This window comes from Sparus aurata, chromosome 15, assembly GCF_900880675.1.
Source record: "Sparus aurata chromosome 15, fSpaAur1.1, whole genome shotgun sequence".
Taxonomy (NCBI): Eukaryota; Metazoa; Chordata; class Actinopteri; order Spariformes; family Sparidae; genus Sparus; species Sparus aurata.
Genome location: NC_044201.1, coordinates 31,474,387 through 31,499,157, shown reverse-complemented (window position 1 = coordinate 31,499,157; position 24,771 = coordinate 31,474,387). Strand labels below are relative to the sequence as shown.

Here is a 24,771-nt window from a genome sequence, read left to right as displayed (position 1 = left end):
TCTCAGTCTCCGTCTCCCTCACTCCCGCCCTCGTATGTTTGTCATTGGTTGGCTTCAGCTGTCGATCCACAGCAAGCATGAAATAAGCTTTGTGGTTGGCTGGCCTTAGCGGTGCATTCAAGGGCAATCATAAAAAGGATGTTTGTTGTGACTGCCAGAGCTGTACGTGCAGGGCGAGCGGGGTAATCTATATCGTTTATATCGTTGCTTTTTCGATACGAATATCTTGAATGTTCATATCTAGATATAGATACGATAACGATATATCGTTCAGCCCTCGTCTCCACGCTGCTCTCGATCAGCTCGGTGTGAACAAATGCCTCAGACGTTCGATGTTTGTGAGTACAGACATTCACGACACATCCCATGTTTTTTGTTGTGTGCTCGCTCTCGCTCTGCACTTCTGCACTTCTGAGTTCCGCCTCTTGCGTTCCGTTCCGATTGTAGAAAATCGATTTTTGACATTTGTGAATCGATTCAGAATCATCCACGTCCGAATCGCGATTCATCTAAGAATCGATTATTTTTCCCACCCCTACTAATCATATAACTGCTGAGACAAGTAGTTAGATTACATGTAGTCAGATTACATGTAGTCAGATTACATGTGGTCAATTTACATGTAATCTGAGTAATCTGATTACATGTAATCTGAGTAATCTGATTACATGTAATCCGATTACATGTAATTCGAGTAATCAGATTACTTAGATTACATGTAATCTGATTACATGTAATTCGAGTAATCTGATTACATGTAATCAGATTACATGTAATCTGAGTAATCTGATTACATGTAATCTGATTACATGTAAACTGAGTAATCTGATTACATGTAATCTGATTACATGTAATCCAAGTAATCTGATTACATGTAATCTGACTACATGTAATTCGAGTAATCTGATTACTCAGATTACAAGTAATCTGATTACATGCAATCTGATTACATGCAATATGAGTAATCTGATTACATGTAGTCAGATTACATGTAGTCAGATTACATGTATTTGAATTACATGTAGTCAGATTACATGTATACCTGATCTTTACTCTGAGCTCTGATTTACAAATCTGATTCAACTCAAAGATAAACTTTTATACATTTTATGGCACTTTGGAGGTCAAAGGTCGTGTTACACAAAGGATTCTGGGAAACTTTTAGACTTCATGAACAGGAAGTGTGATGTGATGGTCAGTCTGACACCAGGCAGGATTTTTACGGATGAATTCAAACAGGAAGTGTCATCAGTTTCCCCGGTCACAACTGTGGAAACTCTTCACTGCAAAAGAAAAAGAAGTTGCTGATGGAGGAGTGAAGAAGGTGAAGAAGGTGAAGAAGGTGAAGATAGAAGGTGAAACAAGAGTGAGCAGACAGACATCGACTGATGGAGACGCTCCGGTGTTGTGACAAACTCTGTTCCCCTGTTGATCTGTGTCTCCTCTCAGCAGTGGGACCAGAGACGCTTCAGCACCGACATTCTGATTAATACAACCTGCTGTTTACCTCTGACTGTTCACAGACCTGAGATCAGGTTCGATCACACTGCGATTCTTCGTGTTGTTTCTTGTTTCTGACAGCAGCCGGGCTGCTAGCGTTAGCATGATGCTGACAGCAGTAACAACACAGAGGACGGCTGCAGATTCCTCTTTACATAAAAGTAAGACTTCATGTAACAATTGACTAATATGTGATAAATGACTCAGTGCGTTTCTTTATAAATCAGGTTTTTTGATGGTCGTCATAGAATCGTTCTTTCTGTTCATGTTTCTGTTCGTTCTCTGCTTGTTTTTGTCTTTAATATCCGACTCTGCATGTTTTTACTTCACTTCATGCAGCAGATTATTTCAGAGACACAAATCCGTTTGTATCCTGACACAAACTCGTCTCCCCTCTTCTTCCCTTAATTTCCTGATAACCTGTTAATTTTATTGTTTTTCACTCACATTACATGATTACTGCAACGACCCGGCGACTCAAATCACTTAATGCATTATGATTGAGGCCACGCGGCGCTCTCCTTTAGCCAAATGACTGTTGATATTTGCTTTTAATTTAAGCAATCCACTACAAGACTCATTAACATGCTGCTAGATTAACTGCTTCAGCTGAGGTTATCCGCCTCTTAATGCCCTCGCAGAGATAATCCCTGCTAACTTGGATTGGAGGCTACAATGAGATCAGCAGCAAATATGAAGAGATGAAGGAGAACCTGTCTGATCTGAGCTCAGCGCCACGGCCATTGTTTTCATCGGACCAGCACCAGTCACTTCATTTACACACAGACACACAGACTGTAGTGCAGTGTAGTACTCTAACACGTACTTGTACTGCAGTATTTGATGGATAGTTCTGACGACTGATGAAGAGCAGCTGGCTCACAGAGAAAGTGATGAAGATGAAGGTGAGAGCAGATGTGATTGAATCAATAAGACATTAAACATGATGGATTATCATCATACAATGTTATTATTGCTGTCTGACAGTCAGCCTGTGAGGTCACAGCTGATGCATGCTGGGAAGGAGAACAGAAAAGTGCAGTTCTGATAAATCTTCTTATTTAATATTCTACTGAAGCATTATACACTGAGCCATATGTTTGATTCTGATCATCAGTAATCAACAAAATTACTCCCCCCCCCACCAAATCAAACGATGCGTTCACTGTCGTGCTCGTTCTGTGGGAGGATTTGGTCAGATTGCAGTAAAAAGCACCTCCAGCAGATTAGGAGCTGTGGGATTATTGACAGGAGCCTCGAGGAAACAGAGAGAGTCCTGCTGGGTGTGATGATGATGAGGAGGAGGAGGAGGAGGAGGAGCAGGTTGTCATGGCGCTGGGCTCGTGTCACCATCTCCAGGGCAACAGCAGATGTCTCCTGCAGAACTCTGAGCGTACTTTTTGTATTTAAACTAAAAGCTGTGTTCATCAGCAGGAACTCGACCTGGTGACATGTTTCAGTTTTAATGTTTGGAACCTGGAGACAGATTAACGCGTTATTTGAGTTTGAAGCTGATCAAAATGTTTATTAGTTAAAAACAAACTCTCCAGATCAACAGAACATCGACCTTTCAGCCCACGGTCAGCCCCGGTCCACGGTCAGCCCCGGGCCACGGTCAGCCCCGGTCCACGGTCAGCCCCGGTCCACGGTCAGTCCCGGTCCACGGTCAGTCCCGGGCCACGGTCAGCCCCGGGCCACGGTCAGCCTCTGGCCACGGTCAGCCCCGGTCCACGGTCAGCCCCGGTCCACGGTCAGTCACGGGCCGCGGTCAGCCCCGGTCCACGGTCAGCCCCGGGCCACGGTCAGCCGCGGGCCACGGTCAGCCCCGGGCCACGGTCAGTCCCGGTCCACGGTCAGCCTCTGGCCACGGTCAGTCCCGGTCCACGGTCAGCCTCGGGCCACGGTCAGTCCCGGTCCACGGTCAGCCTCGGGCCACGGTCAGCCCCGGGCCACGGTCAGCCTCGGGCCACGGTCAGTCCCGGTCCAGAACACAAACACAAGGAGATTTAATCAGTTCAAATTTATACGATGTGTTGGCGCACGGGTGGTCGAGTGGTTGGAGCGCATGCCATAGAGCGCAGCCGACCCCGGTTCGATTCTGGCCGGAGGTCCTTTCCTGCATGTCACCTCCCCCTCTCTCTCCCATGTTTCCTCTCTGTCTACTGCTCATAAAGGTGTCTATGCCACAAAAAATCTTTAAAAAAAAAAGTATACGATGTGTTCAAGGAGAACCATAGAACATCTGTTCATCTGAACCAAACTTTACTTAAAAGTTTATGTTTCTCTGACACTTCAGCTGACTTTATATCCTCAGGAGGAGGAGAGGAGGACTTTATATCATCAGGAGGAGAGGAGGACTTTATATCCTCAGGAGGAGGAGAGGAGGACTTTATATCATCAGGAGGAGAGGAGGACTTTATATCCTCAGGAGGAGGAGAGGAGGACTTTATATCATCAGGAAGGAGGAGAGGAGGACTTTATATCATCAGGAGGAGGAGAGGAGGACTTATATCATCAGAAGAGGAGAGGATGGACTTTATATCATCAGGAGGAGGAGAGGATGACTTTATATCATCAAGGAGGAGGAGAGGAGGACTTTATATCCTCAGGAGGAGGAGAGGAGGACTTTATATCATCAGGAGGAGGAGAGGAGGACTTTATATCATCAGGAGGAGGAGAGGAGGACTTTATATCCTCAGGAGTAGGAGAGGAGGACTTTATATCCTCGGAGGAGGAGAGGATGACTTTATATCATCAGGAGGAGGAGAGGAGGACTTTATATCATCAGGAGGAGGAGAGGAGGACTTTAATATCATCAGGAGGAGGAGAGGAGGACTTTATATCATCAGGAGTGAGAGGAGGACTTTATATCCTCAGGAGGGAGAGGAGGACTTTATATCTCAGGAGGAGGAGAGGAGGACTTTATATCCTCAGGAGGAGGAGAGGAGGACTTTATAATCATCAGGAGGAGGAGAGGAGGACTTTATATCATCAGGAGGAGGAGAGGAGGACTTTATATCATCAGGAGGAGGAGAGGAGGACTTTATATCATCAGGAGGAGGAGAGGAGGACTTTATATCATCAGGAGGAGGAGAGGAGGACTTTATATCATCAGGAGGAGGAGAGGAGGACTTTATATCATCAGGAGGAGAGGAGGACTTTATATCCTCAGGAGGAGGAGAGGAGGACTTTATATCATCAGGAGGAGGAGAGGAGGACTTTATATCATCAGGAGGAGAGGAGGACTTTATATCCTCAGGAGGAGGAGAGGAGGACTTTATATCCTCAGGAGGAGGAGAGGAGGACTTTATATCATCAGGAGGAGGAGAGGAGGACTTATATCATCAGGAGGAGGAGAGGAGGACTTTATATCATCAGGAGGAGAGGAGGACTTTATATCATCAGGAGGAGGAGCATCAGTAGCATCAGCAGCTAACATCAGAGGGACTGAGGCGTCTCTGCAGCTTCACTCTTCATCTTTAAATCTGTTTCTCTTTAATTGTCATTTAATATTTGAGATTTTTAAACCGATTGTCGTCTAATTTTCTCCTCCAATCTGTTCTTAGCCCCATTTGTGCTAATCCACACACACACACACACACACACACACACACACACACACACACTCTCTCCTGCTGGTAGAAGTGTGATCTGTCACTGATGAGCTCTCGTTGGTCTCAATCTCCACATTGGACTGTTTATAGACGAGAACAGACAGGTGATGAAGAGGAGGAGGAGGAGGAGGAGGAGACTGAAGGGGGCTGAAAGAAAAAGGACTGACAGATGGAGGAGAGAGGGATGGAGAGATGGAAAGGAAGGGATGGAGAAGATGATGAAGATAATGAGTCGGTGAAGTGGAAAAGACAGACAGACAGAGAGAGAGAGATGGACTGAGCTGACCTGTCGTCCTCTCCGTCAGCTCTCGTCTCGCTCCACTCTGCTCTGTTGATGTCAGTCACATGTTGATGCGTCTGTTCACTGATTGGCTCCATCAAGAGCTGTGATTGGCTGTTTGAATCCACCTGGAACAATCAAACATTTCTATCTGCGATCAATGACGTGTCCGTGGCTGATACTCCCGGGCCGAGGCTAACGTGGCTAACGTGGCTAACATCAATCGTGCGTCCGGTTCAATACGCACCAGAACTTTGTCCAGTGTCAGGTGAGCATGAAGACACCTGCAGCGAGGGCGTGGCCTCAGTGAGCAGCTGAGCGTCTCCACAGCCAGCGTTGTTTTAACCCCTGACCCTGAACTCACACGTACTCCTGTTTTCAAGTTTCTGTTGTTTCCTCAAAACGGCGTCTGTGTTACGCCGGTTCCAGCTGAGCGCCAGGATTAGGGTCAGAGGGGGGGGGGGGTGTCGAGGGGTCGAGGTCAGAGGTCAGAGGTGTCAGCTCGGGAAAGTGTCTTCATCTGCAGAGAGACAGGGAGACTGTGGCCGGGTGAGAAAGTCCACTGTTGAACATTTGAACAAACGTTCTGATCCGATCAGATCAGATCAGATCAGATCAGTTCTGTGAATCAATCGTTAAAGTTTGTAAAGGTTTCTTCTGCAGCAGCTGCTTCTGATTAACTCGTCTCAGTTTAAAGGAAACAGGAAGTCACTGATTGATTCATAAAGAAAACACACCGCTCCCTCTTTGACGTGTAATTGTCCATTTGGGTCGAGGTTTAAATTAGCATAATGCGTGTAGCTTATTGTGGCGGCGGCACGCGTTAGCACCACGCGGCGTGACGCCTGATGGCCCGGTGGCGTTCGGTCCAGACACACTCAGTCTCAGTACAGTATTAAATTTTTTAATCATTAGCCATTAGTGCTAATGGCAGCAGACAGACTGTAGCTTTCTCCGGATGCTTGTTTGTCTGGCGTGGCCGCGTGCACGTCAGATTACTGATGTAAATGAGGCTGTGGGGGGGCCGTCGTACAAGACTATACGGTCCAGACTTCCAGACACTCCCGTCTAATTTCAACTGTAATCCCGGCCCAGGAGTTGTTTACAGCGTTGAATTAGGTTAATCTATCAGGCCTATTTGCATAAATGTGCATTTATGAATAATTAGTGGGCCACGGAGGCGGTGGGTGGAGCTGGTGGCGGCGGGCGGGGGGGCGGACGCGTGGCCAGACTATTGTTGCCGTTGACGGCGGCAAACAATAGAGCAGCGGAAACAATGAACAACAAAAACCCCGGGGAGCTGCGGCCGTCTGCCGCCTGAATTACTGCTATCGCTTACAGGCGGCTGACCTGCTGCACGCACCAGCAACATGTCGTTAATTTGATTACAGCTGCTGCTTTAATTGGTCATTAACACTCTGCAGGGACTCTCAGTGCCACAGTCAGCAGCTGGAAACTGATCACCAGGAGCAGCAGCACAGATTCAACTCACTAACTGTGAAGTTTAAACCTTTGAGTCTGTCAGTTTAATCTGTCAGTGATTCTACTGAGGCTGGATCGATCACGGTGAGCAGAAATCTGCAAGTCTGGATTAAAAAACTCTGGTCTGGTCCTTTAAACCAATGTGACAACAGTATATCTATATATCGATCATTTATTGATCATCTATCAGAGCAGGTGTCGGTCTGAACGGCTCCACAAACATTCAAACTAACACACAACAACAACCTCGAAAAATATTAATCTGAAATGATTTTCTACATAAAAGTGAGAAAGATCTTCACTCAAAGGGAGAAGAAGAAGAAGAAGAAGGAGAAGAAGAAGAAGAAGAAGAAGAAGAATATACATGTCCACATGTTAAAGTGGTCAAACAGGTCAAAACAATCTGGTTAATTCAGAGATTCAATGAGGCAGCTTCCTCCTCCTCCTCCTCCTCCTCCTCCTCCTCCTCTCTGCGGCTGCTGATTGAAACCAGTGTGGTGTTCAAACATGTTGATGGGATCATTGATTAAATTGGCGTGGCCGGTTGCTGGTGAAAGGAGGGGGCGTGTCTAAAGAAGGGCGTGTCCATATGAGGGGGCGTGTCTCTCCTGAGAGCACTTTGTCCTGAGGAGTCTTCAGGGAATAGAGACGGTTCACAGCAGCCGGTCTGTCCACTCAAACATTCATTACAGCCGCCTGTTGGAGGGAAACAGCCTGTTGGAGTCACAGAGAAGCTTGGACTCATCAGAACTGAGCTGGTTCTGTTCATCACTGATGATGGGCTGTTGTCATCATATCAGTCACTGTACCAAGAGGGATGCCAGAATGATTTCAGATACATTCTCATTCTAAATGAAATGATATTTCATGCTGGTTCCTCCATCAGAAGCTGTTTGATGTGTGACGTGTTGAGAGGACAGAAGAGAACAGATCACATCCTGATCTGACAGACGTGACGCACACCCTCACTCCAGCTAACACCCAGAGCTAACACTGTGGGCTAACACCCAGAGCTAACACCCAGAGCTAACACCGTGAGCTAACACTGTGGGCTAACACCCAGAGCTAACACTGTGGGCTAACACCGTGGGCTAACACTGTGGGCTAACACCCAGAGCTAACACTGTGGGCTAACCGCAGAGCTAACACCGTGAGCTAACACCGTGAGCTAACACTGTGGGCTAACACCCAGAGCTAACACCGTGAGCTAACACTGTGAGGTAACACCGTGGGCTAACACCCAGAGCTAACACTGTGGGCTAACACCCAGAGCTAACACTGTGGGCTAACACCCAGAGCTAACACTGTGGGCTGACACTATGGGCTAACATTGTGGGCTAACACCATGAGCTAACACTGAGCTAACACCATGGGCTAACACTGTGGGCTAACACCGTGAGCTAACACAGTGGGCTACCACCGTGAGCTAACACCGTGGGCTAACACTGTGGGCTAACACCGTGAGCTACCACCTTGGGCTAACACTGTGAGCTAACACTGTGGGCTAACACTGTGCGCTAACACCGTGGGCTAACACTGTGGACTAACACCATGGGCTAACACCCAGAGCTAACACCGTGGGCTAACACTGTGGGCTAACACTGGGGGCTAACACCGTCGACTAACACCGTGGGCTAACACTGTGAGCTAACACTGTGGGCTAACACTGTGAGCTAACACTGAGCTAACACTGTGGGCTAACACTGTGCGCTAACACTGTGAGCTAACACTGAGCTAACACTATGGGCTAACACCGTGGACTACACTGAGCTAACACTGTGGGCTAACACCGTGGGCTAACACTATGGGCTAACACCGTGAGCTAACACTGAGCTAACACTGTGGGCTAACACCGTGGACCACACTGAGCTAACACTGAGCTAACACTGTGGACCACACTGAGCTAACACTGTGGGCTAACACTGTGAGCTAACACTGTGGGCTAACACTGTGAGCTAACAGCTCAGCAGCTCCAGTGAAGCCTTCAAGCTAATAAAGGGTAACATCTGTCCTCAGGTCAGTTAGTGATGTGTTCTCTCCTGCAGACTGTGATCACAGCAGACGAGCTGTATGAACTGGTCCTTTAACAAATATGAACCATGAGTCCTTGAGAGCTGATTTAAGTGGACTCAGCATCTCTTGGTTCTGGGCCAGTTCTGGGTGAACTGTTCCTTTTAGATCCTCACGTGGTGATTATCAAACATTTTGACTCAGATTATTCAGATGGATCAATCATCGCTCAGCACGCAGAGGACCTCCATCATGGCCGCCACAGAGCGGTGGGCGGGGTCACGTCACCTGACAGAGCTGCTGTACGTTTAGAGAAGTGAACTCATGTCAGAGTCAATCATCGAGCTTTAAACCTGATCTCTGATTAGTGACGATTACAGTCCTCCAACACGCAACGCTGCGTCCACGCAGCCGCCGCAAATTAATTACAAAAGGCAGAAATAAAAGAATAAAGACATAAAGGATGAAGATAAAACTCTGGACGAGGATGAAGAGCTCAGAGAAGCACAAGAATAAAAGACCTTAATCTGAAGATTATTCAAACCCACATAATCAATCAATCTCCTCCTGCATATAATGGTAATCCACATTGTTTTAAAAATGAACATAAGTTTCTGCAGAGCGCACACACACACACACACACACACACAGAGCACAGAGCTTAATCCAACCTCAGCACCTTCTTTTCAGATTACACGAGTCAAACTGATGTTCTGATTTTGTGAAAACCTTTATAATCTGCAGCGACTGAAGCAGAGGAACGTTTTATATACAGGAGGAGAGAGTGTGTGTGTGTGTGTGTGTGTGTGTGTGTGTGTGTGTGTGTGTGTGTGTGTGTGTGTGTGTGTGTTTTCCTGGAATCAGCAGCTGAAATAAGCACAGAGAATTGGAGGCAGAAGTTAAAGATAAAAAAACAATCAGTGTGATTTTTAAAGGAGAATGACAACAGATTATTCTCCAGATTAAAAACTGTGTGCGAACAGAAACTATGTTTTACACACACACACACACACACACACACACACATTATTGTCGTCCACACAAGATCCCAGTGTGATCAAACAGATCCAAGATAACAGATCTGATGTCTGAGGCAATTTATCTTGTTTGGAATTAATCTTGTCTGAAGATCATTTGTCAACAAGTAATTGATAAAATAACGTTTTTGTCAAGGTGACAAGGTGAAAACTTCAGGTTGTTATTTCACCTCCAGTAAAAAAAACCAGATGACCAGAGACCCGTTTGTGAGAAACAGAACCTCAACCTTAACATGATGTCACACAAGATCATAAGCTGTCAGCACAAGAACAAGATCCATACGTTGTGTGATCAAGAGATTTCTTTAACATGAATTATGGATCTCATGTTTTCACACAGAACTTTCTGTTCTGATCTGGTTCTGATGAAGACTGTGAGCCTGCAGAGAGAGTCGTCAGCAGGAAGCTGCTCCACACTTCAGTTCCTGGATGTGACAGAATGAGTCCAGATGTTCTGACTCTCGATGAAGGTTTTCCTCACAGCTCCTCAGTAATCAGCTGCAGATGTTCACACACACACACACACACACACACACACACACACACACACACACACACACACACACACACACACACACAGTAATTCCCTCCTCTCTTCAGTTGTTCCTCCTCTGAATCAGCGGTCATCTATAAAAACAGGCCTACATGAGCTGTAAAAGTAATGAAGTACATTTACTTAAGTACTGTAGGTACAGCATTGTAGAGGCACCAGTACCAGTACCAGTACCAGTACCAGTACCAGTACCAGTGTTTCATCCCCTGCAGCTGCTCTACACTCCACCACCTGTTTGACAGCTGGAGGTGGAGGTTTTGTCTTCATCTGATTGATTCTAACTGTTGTAATATCTCATATCTTCACTTTACAGCAGGTTCAGTTCAGACACACACAGTCTCCTCTAGTTTGAACGAGATGACAAATAGGACGTGTTGTCTACGGGTCCGAGGGACGACGGGTCAGCACCTCACCATCAGTGACACGCTGACGTCTTTGTGGGGACAGAACCAGGTCCAGGTCCAAACTGTGATGTTTTCTAATATTCAGCAACACAGAGTGATGTCAAACGACCCGTAGAATAATGACATTTATTCTGGTGACCCGGTTCAGACAGAGAGAACTAAGGATCACATGATGAGTACTTCTACTTCTGATACATTTATCTGATAATACTGCAGTACTTCTACTTTGAATGCAGGACTTCTTTCATGTGTTAATAATGATAATTAATGTTAATTGATGTAATTAATTCATTGTTTTTTAAAATATATGTACTGTAAAGTGAATAGTAAATATTGTAGAAATAAAAAAGAATATGTAATGAATATATAGTGCAGATCATATAGAATATATCGTGTAGATAATATGGAATATATAGCATAAATCATATAGAATATATAGTTTAGATAATATATAATATATAGTGTGGATAGCATAGAACATATAGCGTAGATAATATAGAATATATAGTGAAGATCATATAGAATATATAATGTAGATCATATAGAATATATAATGTAGATCATATAGAATATATAGTGTAGATAATAAAGAATATATAGTGTAGATAATATAGAATATATAGTTTAGATAATATATAATATATAGTGTGGATAGCATAGAACATATAGCGTAGATAATATAGAATATATAGTGAAGATCATATAGAATATATAATGTAGATCATATAGAATATATAATGTAGATCATATAGAATATATAGTGTGGATAATATAGAATATATAATGTAGATCATATAGAATATATAATGTAGATCATATAGAATATATAGTGTGGATAATATAGAATATATAATGTAGATAATAGAGAATATATAGTGTGGATAATATAGAATATATCGTGTAGATAATATGGAATATATAGCATAAATCATATAGAATATATAGTGTGGATAATATAGAATATATCGTGTAGATAATATGGAATATATAGCATAAATCATATAGAATATATAGTGTGGATAATATAGAATATATAATGTAGATAATAGAGAATATATAGTGTAGATCATATAGAATATATCGTGTAGATAATATGGAATATATAGCATAAATCATATAGAATATATAGTGTAGATAATAAAGAATATAGTGTAGATAATATTTAATATATAGTGTAGATCATATAGAATATATCGTGTAGATAATATGGAATATATAGCATAAATCATATAGAATATATAGTGTAGATAATAAAGAATATAGTGTAGATAATATTTAATATATAGTGTAGATCATATAGAATATATAGTGTGGATAGCATAGAACATATAGCGTAGATAATATAGAATATATAGTGTAGATCATATAGAATATATAATGTAGATCATAAAGGATATCGTGTAGATAATATAGAATATATAGTGTAGATCATATAGAATATATAGTGTAGATCATATAGAATATATAGTGCAGATCATATAGAATATATCGTGTAGATGATATGGAATATATAGCATAAATCATATAGAATATATAGTGTAGATAATAAAGAATATAGTGTAGATAATATATAATATATCGTGTAGATGATATGGAATATATAGCATAAATCATATAGAATATATAGTGTAGATAATAAAGAATATAGTGTAGATAATATATAATATATAGTGTGGATAATATAGAATACATAATGTAGATCATATAGAATATATAGTGTGGATAATATAGAATATATAGCGTAGATCATATAGAATATATTGTAGATAATATGAAGTACATGTTGTGTTGACAGTCAGCTGTTAGAGAAAACGAAGCTCCTCGTGATGAAAGTCAGTTTGTAAAATTAGGGCCAAGTTAGTGTTTAATCCCGCGGGATTGACTGCAAGCTGGCAGGCAACGAGTGTGTGTGTGTGTGTGTGTGTGTGTGTGTGTGTGTGTGTGTGTGTGTGTGTGTGTGTGTGTGTGTGTTTGTGTGTGTGTGTGTGTGTGTGTGTGTGTGTGTGTGTGTTTGTGTGTGTGTGTGTGTGTGTGTGTGTTTGTGTGTGTGTTTGTGTGTGTGTGTGTGTGTGTGTGTGTGTGTGTGTGTGTGTGTGTTTGTGTGTGTGTTTGTGTGTGTGTGTGTAAGAAGGTAAAAATGGTCAACTGGTTTTAAAAAGCAATTAGAGGAATGTGCTTATCAGAGATAATTAAAGCAAATTTGTGCTGTTTTTAAACTCTTTAATCTGTTTTTATTTTTTATTGTGACGTCAGAGTTTCACTGAGAGTCCAAATCAAGTGAAATGGAGATTAAAGATTACAGCTGGGAACCGTTCAGAACCAGACTCCATTAATGTTATTAATGTGATGAGGCGTGTTCAAATCAAACAACGTTTTATATCATTTATATCATTTTATATGAGTGAATAACAGAAAACATCATCTGTAAAATTAAATACATCAACATTTAATAATATTATTAAATGTAATATTAAATAAATGATCGTTTATGAGGTTTGACAGCAGATGAATGAAGCAACAGGTGACCCTGATGTTTCCTGTCAGACTTTAACAAAGTGATCAATAAAAGTGAAAATGATCAACAAGTTAATATTTGTAAAGTAGTTTTGAGTATTTAACCTCAATATTTCACAAACAGTTGATAATTCACAGTTTAATGTGTTTGTGTTGTAAATGTTAGAAATAAATCATTTAAATTGATCCAATGTTAAAAAATATAGTAAGATTAAAAAATCAATACTTTGTTTAATTAATTAAACAGCTGATCGATCAGATTGTTGAATAGTAATACTTTACTATTATTATTTTCTTTCAAACTGAATTTAACCTGAATTATTATATGATTTATTATAATTAATAAATCATTTTAAAAACAGCGCAGAGCTGACGTCAGCAACGTGTTTCTGTGTAAACATGTGGAGACTGTGATGATAATAATAATAATAATAAAAACAATAATGATAATAATAATAATAATAAAAACAATAATAATAATAATAATAACAATAATAATGATGATGATGATAATAATAACAATAATATAATAATAACAATCATATAATAATAATAATAATAATAACATTAATATAAAAATAACAATAATATAAAAATAACAACAATAATAATAATAATGCTGAGAATAATAACAATAATATAATAACAACAATAATAATAACAACAACAACAACAACAACAATAAAACTAATAATAATAATAATAATAATAACATCAGCAGGCATCGATCGCAGCCCTCCTCAGCTGTCTCTCCTCCTCTGATCAAAGATAAACAACATAAATTAAAAAGTCTCTTCTGTCGCTCAGAGAAAATCCGATCGGATTGAAGGAAATTGGTGCAATTAATCCTCCGGGATTGAGCGCACGAGGCCACGCCCCCCGCCGCGGCTCTCACTTCTGATTGGACGCTGCTGTGATCCCCGGGGACCGGGGCCACATAAATGAGCCCGCCAACGGGACGGTCCCGGTCTGTCCATCATCATCACCATCACCTTGTTGAGCAGAACAGTTCTGGTTCTGATGAGCGGCATGACAGCTCGCGAGGACGTCGGAGAAGAGAAACCCAAAGTGAAGATGTTATCTCCCGGATTTGGGATCGACAAGTCCCGGCTGCACGGCTCCGGGTTCCGATCCAAAGGCTTCGCCATCACAGACCTGCTGGGCCTGGAGACCGACCTGCAGGTGCGGCAGCAGCCCGGCGCTGCTCCGGGTTCGGGCCTGTCAGCTGCGGGCTCCGGGCCCGGGCCCGAGCCGCAGGGGCCCGGCGGCGGCCTCGGAGGCTTCTCGTTCCCGGGAGGGTCGCTGCCGCTCGGCCTCGGCTTCCTGTGCAGCCTCGCGGCGCAGCAGCCCGCCGGAGCTCCGTGCTTCCTGCCCGGACACCTGCCGCTGCTGCAGGCCCGGGCCGACAGCCACTACCTGCAGAACCTGGAGGCCCAGCGGGACGCATACTCCGGTACGGCTCGGCTCGGCTCGGCTCGAGTTTACACCCTTTATTCACTTAAAAGTCCAAGTATTTTAAGGAGCATCTGCTGACCTCAAGCTGGACCTTCGGTTCTGTTCGGGTTAGACAGCTTCAGCAGAGCTTTTACTTCATTTTACTTTGAACTTTTTAAAAAAACATATTTTGTTAATTTTTCATGTATGTTTCTTTTCGTTTCGTTATGTTCGGTTCGGTTCGGCTCGTTTCGGGTTTCTGAACGTGTTAAAGGTATTTTGGTATTTTTGTTAAAGGCTTAACTGGACTTTTATTTTTCTCTAAACTTCGGTTTGTTCGTCTTTTAATCTGTATTCTGTTTAAGTCTCCGATGATATAAATTGTGTTTCAGTTCGGCTCAGTTCGGTTCGGCTCCGGTTCGTTTAGGTGAAATAGAAGCATCGTGTTGAGATAAATCCGTTTGTGACGGTTGAAAAACAAAAGAAGGAAAGAAACTGCTGTAAATTAATTTGATAAGATGATCTGTTTTAGATAATTTTCAGTCTTTGATACTAATAAAATGATTACATTTGATTTAATTCGTTTAATTATTGATCAAGTTAAACGATCTATAAACGATCAGCAGCTGTTTAATCACGGATTTGCTTCTTTTCACTCATTACATCAAAATATTTTTCATTAGTAAATAAAACAGAAGAATCTTCATCCAGACTGAACCTGATTCTCCTCAGTGATCACGATCAGTAATCGATCAGGCTGATTGATCTGTGTCTCCTGTCTGTCCCGCAGATGAAGAGTGTCTCTCGGACCGCAACGACTCCAAGAACTCCGCGAACTCTCAGAAGAGGAAGAAGCGGAGACACCGGTGAGCCACACACCCGGACCTTTATTATGAAAATCCCTCCTGGCTGCAGACTTACTACGTCTACAGATGTGAAGTTAGAACAGAAAAGTTTTTACATTTATTTATTTATTTATTTATTTATTGTGATTTTCTTAGAAAATCAGAAACTATTGATCCTGACAGAAACGATTGGAATAAAATGCAGTAGTAATTTATATATATATATATATATATATATATATATATATATATATATATATATATGTATATATATGTATGTATATAAATCCTCAGACAGACATGAACAGATGATCACATATTTATTGATCTCATGTAAAAACTGTTTTTATCTTTATATTTGGTCTGAAGGGAGAAATCTGAGCGAAAATTATTGAAAACAAACATTCCTCCAAAAAAATGTGTTTGTAATTAAAACTGTAAATGAAAAGAAGAATTAAACACATTCTGCAAATGTTTTTCATATTCAGACTTTAAGAAAATTCAGCAGCTGGAAATAAACTCATGTTTGTGACATCAAACCTCCATGTTGTCTGTCCTCCTGTGTGTCCTCCCGTCTGTCCTCCTGTCTGTCCTCCTGTGTGTCCTCCCGTCTGTCCTCCTGTGTGTCCTCCTGTGTGTCCTCCTGTCTGTCCTCCTGTCTGTCCTCCTGTGTGTCCTCCCGTGTGTCCTCCCGTGTGTCCTCCTGTCTGTCCTCCTGTGTGTCCTCCCGTGTGTCCTCCTGTGTGTCCTCCCGTCTGTCCTCCTGTGTGTCCTCCTGTCTGTCCTCCTGTGTGTCCTCCCGTCTGTCCTCCTGTGTGTCCTCCCGTCTGTCCTTCTGTCTGTCCTCCTGTGTGTCCTCCCGTCTGTCCTCCTGTGTGTCCTCCCGTCTGTCCTCCTGTCTGTCCTCCTGTGTGTCCTCCCGTCTGTCCTCCTGTGTGTCCTCCCGTCTGTCCTTCTGTCTGTCCTCCTGTGTGTCCTCCCGTCTGTCCTCCTGTGTGTCCTCCCGTCTGTCCTCCTGTCTGTCCTCCTGTGTGTCCTCCCGTCTGTCCTCCTGTGTGTCCTCCCGTCTGTCCTCCTGTCTGTCTTGTGCTCCGTTAGTGTCTCTGTCTCACACTCTGTCCTCTGTCCTGCAGGACGGTGTTCACCTCCCACCAGCTGGAGGAGCTGGAGAAAGCCTTCCACGAGGCGCACTACCCGGACGTCTACGCCCGAGAGATGCTCGCCATGAAGACAGAGCTTCCCGAGGACAGAATACAGGTGGGACACGATCAATAACTGATAATCAGCTGACTGCAGCTTCTCCATGAAAACACTTTGAGATATATTCAGGTTGTTAAACAGCCTGAGGAGTCAAAAGAGGGGAATTTAACTAAATAATAATCACAATTTATTTAGTAACCTTTGTTTTTGCTTTTGTGAATTATTGGATAATTTGACATTATTAAAACATTTAAAAAACAAGAAGTTCGAGTTAAAATCAGTCAAAGGAACTGCAGGAGAACATAAAAAAATGACTTTAAATTAATTTAATAATTTGTTAAAATGGCCAATACGTATATATATTTATATATATATATGTTTGTATGTATATGACCGATCAGAGCCAAACAACGTATTCAGTGTCTGAATACGAAGAAGATAATCCAGAAAAAGATCTAAATATAACAGTGTGTATGTGTGTGTATAAACACGTGTGTGTGTATAAACACGTGTGTGTGTGTGTGTGTGTATAACTGTGTGTGTGTGTATGTGTGTGTGTATAACTGTGTGTGTGTGTGTGTGTGTGTGTGTGTGTGTAACTGTGTGTGTGTGTGTGTGTGTATAACTGTGTGTGTGTGTGTGTGTGTGTATAACTGTGTGTGTGTGTGTGTGTATGTGTATAACTGTGTGTGTGTGTGTCGAGCTCTTTTTATTTTGTTGTGTTTTGATGTTCTTGTGTTTCCTCATATTCTTCCAGGTGTGGTTCCAGAACCGTCGGGCGAAGTGGCGAAAGCGTGAGAAGTGTTGGGGCCGCAGCAGCGTCATGGCGGAGTACGGTCTGTACGGGGCCATGGTGCGACACTCCATCCCGCTGCCGGAGTCCATCCTCAACTCCGCCAAGAACGGCATGATGGGATCCTGCGCCCCCTGGCTGCTCGGTGAGCCGCATGCACGTCAGTGCCACGCACATGCACCACACCATGCACCAATACACACTGAACACACACTGATACACACTTTAATATCAGCTCATTGTGATGCAAAGAAAGGATATCAGTACACATCTGACAGCTAGAACACAACAAGCCCTCAGTTATTCATCTGCAAGACTTCAGCAGATGATTCAAACAGATGATAATATCGACCACATCGTGTCGTTCATCAAGTCTGTAAACACTGCGCAGCTCTGAGCCTCTGAGCTGTAAGCTAACTGTGCTAGCTTGTGATGCTACAGTGATTTCCTGTTTACATAAGTGATTGGTTTTGATTGGGCCGTGCTGCAGTTGTTTCCTAGCAACAGATCTACACATTAAAGCTGAGACATTCAGTAGTAAGTTGTGTAACAGATGTGTGGTGCAGACTGAACTGAATCTGTGTCTCCGTCCTCACAGGAATGCACAAGAAGTCTTTGGAAATGTCCAAAAAGTGTTCCAGCCCTCCAGAGTCGGACTCAGCCCGCTCCGACTCGTTCTGTGAGGCCTCAGAGCGACGAGGCGGCGGCGGCGGCGAGGCTCGAGATGCGCACGAGATGGAACAGGAGGAGGAGGAGCTGCTGGAGATGGAGGACGAGGACATAGAGGAGGAAGTGGCCATCGACCTGTCCAGCTCCTCCAAACAGCAGCAGCAGGAGGCCGGAGGCTCAGTGAGGTCCGCCTCCTCGCCACGGCAGCAGAGCGGCGGCGAGTCAGACGAACACAGCTGAAGGCGGGAAGAGGAGTCAGACGTGAGGTGGCGGCAGGAGCAGAGATGTGATTGGCTCTTCTTTCAGGGCTCACAGGACAGCCAATGATGGAACAGCTATGATGTCGCTTGTTACTATGCAAATGATCACATTAAGCTTTAAGGGAATCTCTGAATGCTACTCAGTGATAGCATGCTAACATATTAGCCTTTGGGTGCTAGCTCATTATGCAACAACAACATAGTGACATAACTTAATATCATAATTTGCACTATAAAAAAATCCAATACTATAATAATGTCACCAACAGTGATGATTTATTATGAGCTAACATGCTATGAAAATGTTACCATGCTAACGAACATTGTTACTATGTGTACATGTAGCGTGCTGCTACACAGGCGGACAGTATGCTAACAGGTGTAAAGCTAACAGTCGTTAGCACAGTTTAAGCACAAATATATCGATGATGATATTTTGAGGGATTTTCAAAGATGAATCAAAAGCGACTTGTAATTTAAATGTCCATTATGCTAACGAGCTCTCTGTGCTCCGGGATGGAAACACGCCGCCGCCGCCGCCGCCACAGTCAGATGGACCTTGATGAACTGGACTGAGAGTCGAATGTGTTTTGAAGACCTGTGAGCTGAGGATGCTGTACATGATGTCTCTGTCGGTGTGTTTGTCACTGTATTGTACTGAGAGTATGTTCAATATCCTCGTTTTTCTGAAAATAAGAGACTATTTAATGTTTTATTCCCGTTGGTTTTTGTGTGTTTTATAGTTTTGACTGTTGAGCACTGATCAGCCTGACTGAAGCTCTGTGAATGAATGTAATTTATTTAAATATAATATTTTAAAAAGTGGTTTTATTATTATTATCATCATATGTCTGTACAGGTTGGTGAATAAAAACAAAGTATTTTTTGAATCACTGGAAGTTTGATTTTGATCATTCAACACAACGTAAACATTGCAGATATGTTCATTTATTTAATTTGTAATGCTAATGCTGCTAACGCTGCTAACGCTGCCAAACATCACTGAATGCTTTAATACAAGACACAGAGTCACTCATGATCCTGATGCCTGCTGGGACGACAGCAGACGTCCAGCTCAGCTCGCAGCCTTTATCAGTGTGAGGTTCACTGTCGTCCGGCCGCTCACACACTGAGGGATAAAATCAACACCTGTAAATTTAATGTGATTCACACGACATGATTATAAAATGAATGAATGTAATCACACTTTTGATCTCAACTACACACCTGTAGAGTTTCATAAGGCCATCACCTTGACACACACCTGTCCACAGAGAGACAGAGGGATGTGTTGTGTTGTGTTGTGTTGTGTTGTGTTGTGTTGTCCCTGCACTCAGCAGACTGTTAATGATATCAGTATTTTAGGATATCTCTCAAAGAACAGCTCAACAAGATGTCTGCAATAGAATCATCTTGTGAAATCATTCGTTTAAGAGTTGCTGTGAGAAGATTTAGAATGTTTTTGATAAATAAACTTGGACTTCTTTCTTTAATTCAAGAAGTTAAAATACATTTTACATCTTCGGCTGATTTCTGGATTTTAAGGAGGTTGTTTTTCTTCTTTGTTGGAGCAGAACTCCATTAAATGAAGTCCAGTATCTCAGGTATAATAAATCATAAACAGTATGGCTGTAATAAACCTGTTCATTTGTTTTCATGACTTCAGTCCTCCAGCGGGAACTCTTAGCCGTTGGACGAGACAACTACGTCACTTCCTGTATCCTTGTTGTGCGCCTGAGTCGTGTTTTTGCTAAGCTAGCCCACTGCTAGGAGCTAAAGATGTTAAATATGGTCGATTTAATCGCTTTTAAAAAAGAGCTCACGCTCATCGTGAATAATCTGGCCAAGGCGGTGGTGACGGAGATCTTCAGCGCGGCGGAGAAAGTCTCTTTAGATAAACAAAACCCGGAAAGCGAAGTAAGATACCGCGGCTAACTGAAGCTAACTGCTAACCCGAGTTAACTCTTTCGGTTCCAGAGGCTCCCAGCACAACAACAGGTGGTTCTGGTCGGGATGGAGACAGAGGTTCTGGGGTTAACAGTTAGAACATTAGAACAGACTGAGGCCTGAGACCATTAAACTTCATATTGTTTCACCAAACTCCATTGAAAAAATCTCCAATTTAAGCCCTTTCAGGTTGTTTGCTAACCTCTTCACACTGTTACACATCACACTATATTATATCGAGCAGTTCAACTTTGAAGGCATAAAAATGATGTTAAACGCTGTTTGATGAATCTTGCTCGGCGTGTTCTCTCAGAACTGATCGATAGTTACAGTGGCTGTGTTGTAGGATGTGAGGAGAGGTGAGACATATCGACCTGGGGATCAGTTTGATCAATATTGTGACAAACATGAACAGTGTTCGTCTCCTCAGTGTGTCAGATTTGTGAATTGTCTCTTTTTGTTCTCATCTTCGGGTTTTTACACGTGACACATATTGTGATAGAAATGTTCACTGTTTTCTGACATTTGACAGTTTAAAGGATTATCTAGTAATCGATAAAAGATGAGTTAATCTCTGAGAGGGTGTGTGTGTGTGTGTGTGTGTGTGTGTGTGTGTGTGTGGCGGGGGGGTTAAAGATTAGTAGATAAACAAAATAATCCTCAGCTCTGCTTGTAAACTGATATTTGTAGACGCTCATCTCATCATGAAAATAATGAAGGGACTGTATACATTATGTTAGTGGTGATGTCAACACTTTGAAGCGCAAAAATAAAATAATGACTTGTGGTAATCACGAACATGATATTTAATGAATACTGGTTCAAATGCCTTTAATTTACAGACATTTTAACAGAATCTATGATGAGATTCTGCTATAAAAGCTGTCCGTGTACAAAGTTTCAGTGGTTTCTGTGGTTCCTCAGGAGAAGCTGAGCTCTCTGGTGGACAGTTTGTGTGTTGAAGCTGTTGATAAAATCCTGACGGTCGTCCGGGCGGCTGCTGAGACTCCAGGACACCTGAAGGATCCACCGCAGTCTGAGCAGGGCGGTGAAGGTTTGACGTCGTCAACAGAAGGTGAGCTGAAAACACAGAAGTGTTTGACAGAGGGAGCTGTGTCTGGTTTGAAGGAGGTGATGTGTTCAGTGTTTTGTGTGTTTCAGGTGGAGGTGGAGGTGAGCGCCCCCCCACAGAACAGACCTACATCCTGGTGTACGGGGTCAGTGACCGAAACCATCAAACAACAGTCAGAGTCGGGATGAAGCTCTGAACAAACTGAACTCTGACAAACTCTTTCTGTTTTGTAGAGCGCTGCTGTCGACTCCAAGTGTCTGCTGGAGTCACTGCAGAGTGATGCTAATGCTAATGCTAACGGTGAGTTGTCTCACAATCAATCTATAAGATGATTTTATGCCAGGTGTTGTGATTTCAGCGTGTTCGTCCGCCCCAAAACATAATAAAGACAAATAATGTTGGACAAAGCTTCAGCATGAAAGTGAGACAACGCTGGTTTAAATCATTCTTCAGCCGTCATTCGGGTCAGTTGTGACGACACTGACAGTCTGTTACGTGTTGTCATGTGAGTCAGAGTATAAAGGACTGAAGAATGAAAGAAGCCCTGACCAACTCCACGAGTAATGACAGCCACTGTACAGCCGCCGACACGCTGGAGGAACCATCTCACCAGTGATTCGTGTCATGAACGTGGATTTGAACCGTCTTGTTCTTTTTCACAGGTGAAACTGAAGCTGATTCTTCAGTTGAAGCCACGACTCTCCACAGAGACTCCTCCCTCTCCCCCCCTCACCTGCAGGCTGGTTTCACCGACCACGAGTACGCTCGGCTGTCCTCCCCGCCGCCCGGTGCCGCCTCATCAGCAGAGGGCGGAGCCTGTGAAGTACGCAGCAGGAAACTGCGCCACAGACGGCAAAAAAAAGGCCCCAACGTGTCTGAGCAGACAGTGAGTCACCACCAGTGTCTGCAGTGTGGGATGCTGTTTCCAAACACACAGCGACTCTCTGATCACGAGAGGAAGTCTCACCCGGTGTGCTCGGCGTGCGGGATGGCGTTCACCGGCATCCTGAGGCTCCGCGAACACGAGATCAAAGAGCACAGGCTGCTGCCGTACACCTGCGACTACTGCCCCAAGAGGTTCAACCACAAAGCTCACCGCAACCTGCACGTGAAGGCTCGACACACCGGGGAGAAGACCTGCCACTGCGACATCTGCGGGAAGGGCTACTCCTGCATCAGCGTGCTGAAGACGCACAGGATGACCCACTTCGACAAGACGTTCATCTGTGACGTCTGCGGGAAGAGCTTCTACCACGCCTGCCACCTGACGCGCCACAAGCTGGTGCACCAGGAGTTGCGGCCCTACCAGTGCTCCACCTGTGGCAAGGGCTTCACCCAGGCCGCCAACCTGCGCAGCCATCAGGTGATCCACACCGGAGAGAGGCAGCTCTGCTCCATCTGCGGGAAGAGCTATCGCTGCCTGAAGAACCACATCATCAGTAAACACTCGCACGAGCTCCCTGCCGACGAGCTGCCGGCCAGAGACACCATCATCACCTGCGAGGTGTGCGGCAAGAAGTTCCCCAACCTGTCACAGTTCAAAGCTCACCAGCGGAGCCACACGGGGGAGAAACCCTTCCACTGCGACATCTGCGGGAAGAGTTACCGTCTGAAGGAGCTTCTGAGGGACCACAGGTACACCCACACCGGGGAGAAACCCTACAGGTGCACGCTCTGCTCCAAGACCTTCAACCTGGCCACCAGCTACATGAGGCACCGCAGCATCCACACCGGAGAGACGCCCTACAGCTGCCTCGACTGCGGCAAACACTTCCGCCTGCTCACCTTCCTCAAGGCTCACCTGCAGACCAAAGCTCACCTGAAGCAGACGCAGCAGAAGCAGGCGGTGACCTCTGACCTCTGACCTCTGACCTCAGCAGGATGTGACAGCTGATACCTGATATGTGACGTTAAGTAGCACTAAACCTAATGAATCCTGCGTCGTGTCCCTGATAAACAGGATGAGATGTTGTTTTGGTTGTCGGGATCAGCTGATCAGATCTGCTGTCTTTGATATTTGTCGTCTATCGGCAGATTAACGAGGATCATTAAGAGTCATAAAGGTGATTAAATCTATTGTCCGAACACAAAGGTGGGATTAACGCTTGTATACATCCTTTAATCTGACCTCTGCTCTGTAGAAACACACAAACAGGGAGAGCTGCTGGATTACAGACAGGAGCATCACTTCAGGAAGAGGAGGAGGACCGGTTCTGACCGGGAACACACTCACACCAGCACGGAACCAGTATTCAGTTACCTCACTTCATCCTGCTACAGTAGAAGTAATGGAGTATCTGTGTGACGTGTCCAGCCGCTGACTCGTGTTTGATCTGCAGGTTTAACATCATCGTTCACCACAAACAACAAACTAATCTGATCCCAGCAGCGCTAATTTAATCCACTTAATCTACAGGCTGAAAACAAACGGCTTTAATGAAGACAAATATCATAACACACACACACACACACACACACACACACACACACACACACACATCTGGATGTTTACTGTTTTATTGTTTCAGTGTTTGTTTGTTTATGTTTTATTATAATTGTGTGTTTTTATATGTAATATAATTCAGTGTCTCTGGTTGGTTCCGGAGCTTTCAGTCGTCTTCTTCAGTAGATTGTAGTAATAAATTGATCATAACTGGTTTGTTTTAGTTTGATTTTATTATTTTAGTTTATTATTCTCTCTTATCAGAATTTTAATAATTAAGTTCAGCTTTGATTTAAATACATTTACATCTGACATTTGATAGAGATCAATATCAGCCTGACTGAGTCAGATGTGACGGTGCAGTTCCTGATGTGACCTGCAGGAGGCAGCAGAGCAGGACGCTGGACTGATAGTGAGCATGTGTGGGATTATGTTTATGATCTATATGGATTGATCTGTTCATCAACAACATGAACGTTGTGTTCTGACGTGAGATTTCTGTTTTCACTGTCAGTCAATCTGATGATAATTTTGTGGATCAATCGATCAGTTGTTTGATCTGTAAAATGTCAGAAAGTGGTGAGAAATATTGATCAGTGTTGTTGAAAGAAACCACAAAATCTTGTCATGAAGCAGCTTTAAAAGAAGTCAGACTGATTCATCTACCAACAAACTGATCAGTTGTTGCTGTTATGATTCATATTTTCTCTCCAG

General features: G+C 43.5%; 2 protein-coding genes and 1 long non-coding RNA gene across 5 annotated transcripts; all 3 read left to right on the top strand.

The window, feature by feature from the left end:
• Positions 1 to 6,904: 6,904 nt before the first annotated feature.
• Positions 6,905 to 11,110, top strand: LOC115596671 (uncharacterized). The gene is made up of 3 exons (XR_003986939.1): positions 6,905 to 6,960; positions 10,264 to 10,413; positions 10,790 to 11,110. It is a non-coding gene; the product is annotated as an uncharacterized LOC115596671 (long non-coding RNA).
• Positions 11,111 to 14,354: 3,244 nt separating this feature from the next.
• vsx1 (visual system homeobox 1 homolog, chx10-like) lies at positions 14,355 to 19,481 on the top strand. 2 transcript variants are annotated; one of them, XM_030441906.1, is made up of 5 exons: positions 14,355 to 14,847; positions 15,619 to 15,694; positions 16,807 to 16,930; positions 17,631 to 17,811; positions 18,265 to 19,481. In XM_030441906.1, the coding sequence occupies exons 1-5, from the start codon at positions 14,415 to 14,417 to the stop codon at positions 18,573 to 18,575; spliced, it is 1,125 nt and encodes a 374-aa protein (XP_030297766.1). In that variant the 5' UTR covers positions 14,355 to 14,414; the 3' UTR covers positions 18,576 to 19,481. The 2 variants fall into 2 exon arrangements, with proteins under 2 accessions (XP_030297766.1, XP_030297765.1); XM_030441905.1 differs by having other exon boundaries at positions 17,631 to 17,826.
• An 818-nt stretch (positions 19,482 to 20,299) lies between these two features.
• On the top strand, positions 20,300 to 24,273 carry LOC115596644 (zinc finger protein 436-like). Of its 2 annotated transcripts, XR_003986932.1 has the most exons (6): positions 20,300 to 20,512; positions 21,467 to 21,617; positions 21,704 to 21,759; positions 21,848 to 21,914; positions 22,277 to 23,677; positions 23,756 to 24,273. XR_003986932.1 is itself a non-coding variant. In XM_030441901.1 (5 exons), exons 1-5 carry the CDS (start codon positions 20,375 to 20,377, stop codon positions 23,476 to 23,478), a joined length of 1,614 nt encoding a protein of 537 aa, XP_030297761.1. In that variant the 5' UTR covers positions 20,300 to 20,374; the 3' UTR covers positions 23,479 to 24,273. The 2 variants fall into 2 exon arrangements, 1 of the variants encoding a protein (XP_030297761.1); XM_030441901.1 differs by having other exon boundaries at positions 22,277 to 24,273.
• Positions 24,274 to 24,771: the final 498 nt, after the last annotated feature.

Coding starts and splice junctions, on each gene's coding strand:
- vsx1 (XM_030441905.1), top strand. CDS start 14,415: ATGAGCGGCATGACAGCTCGCGAGGACGTCGGAGAAGAGAAACCCAAA. Junction 14,848..15,618: donor CCAGCGGGACGCATACTCCG/GTACGGCTCGGC, acceptor TCTGTCCCGCAG/ATGAAGAGTGTCTCTCGGAC. Junction 15,695..16,806: donor AGGAAGAAGCGGAGACACCG/GTGAGCCACACA, acceptor TCTGTCCTGCAG/GACGGTGTTCACCTCCCACC.
- LOC115596644 (XM_030441901.1), top strand. CDS start 20,375: ATGTTAAATATGGTCGATTTAATCGCTTTTAAAAAAGAGCTCACGCTC. Junction 21,618..21,703: donor TTTGACGTCGTCAACAGAAG/GTGAGCTGAAAA, acceptor TGTGTGTTTCAG/GTGGAGGTGGAGGTGAGCGC. Junction 21,915..22,276: donor TGCTAATGCTAATGCTAACG/GTGAGTTGTCTC, acceptor TCTTTTTCACAG/GTGAAACTGAAGCTGATTCT.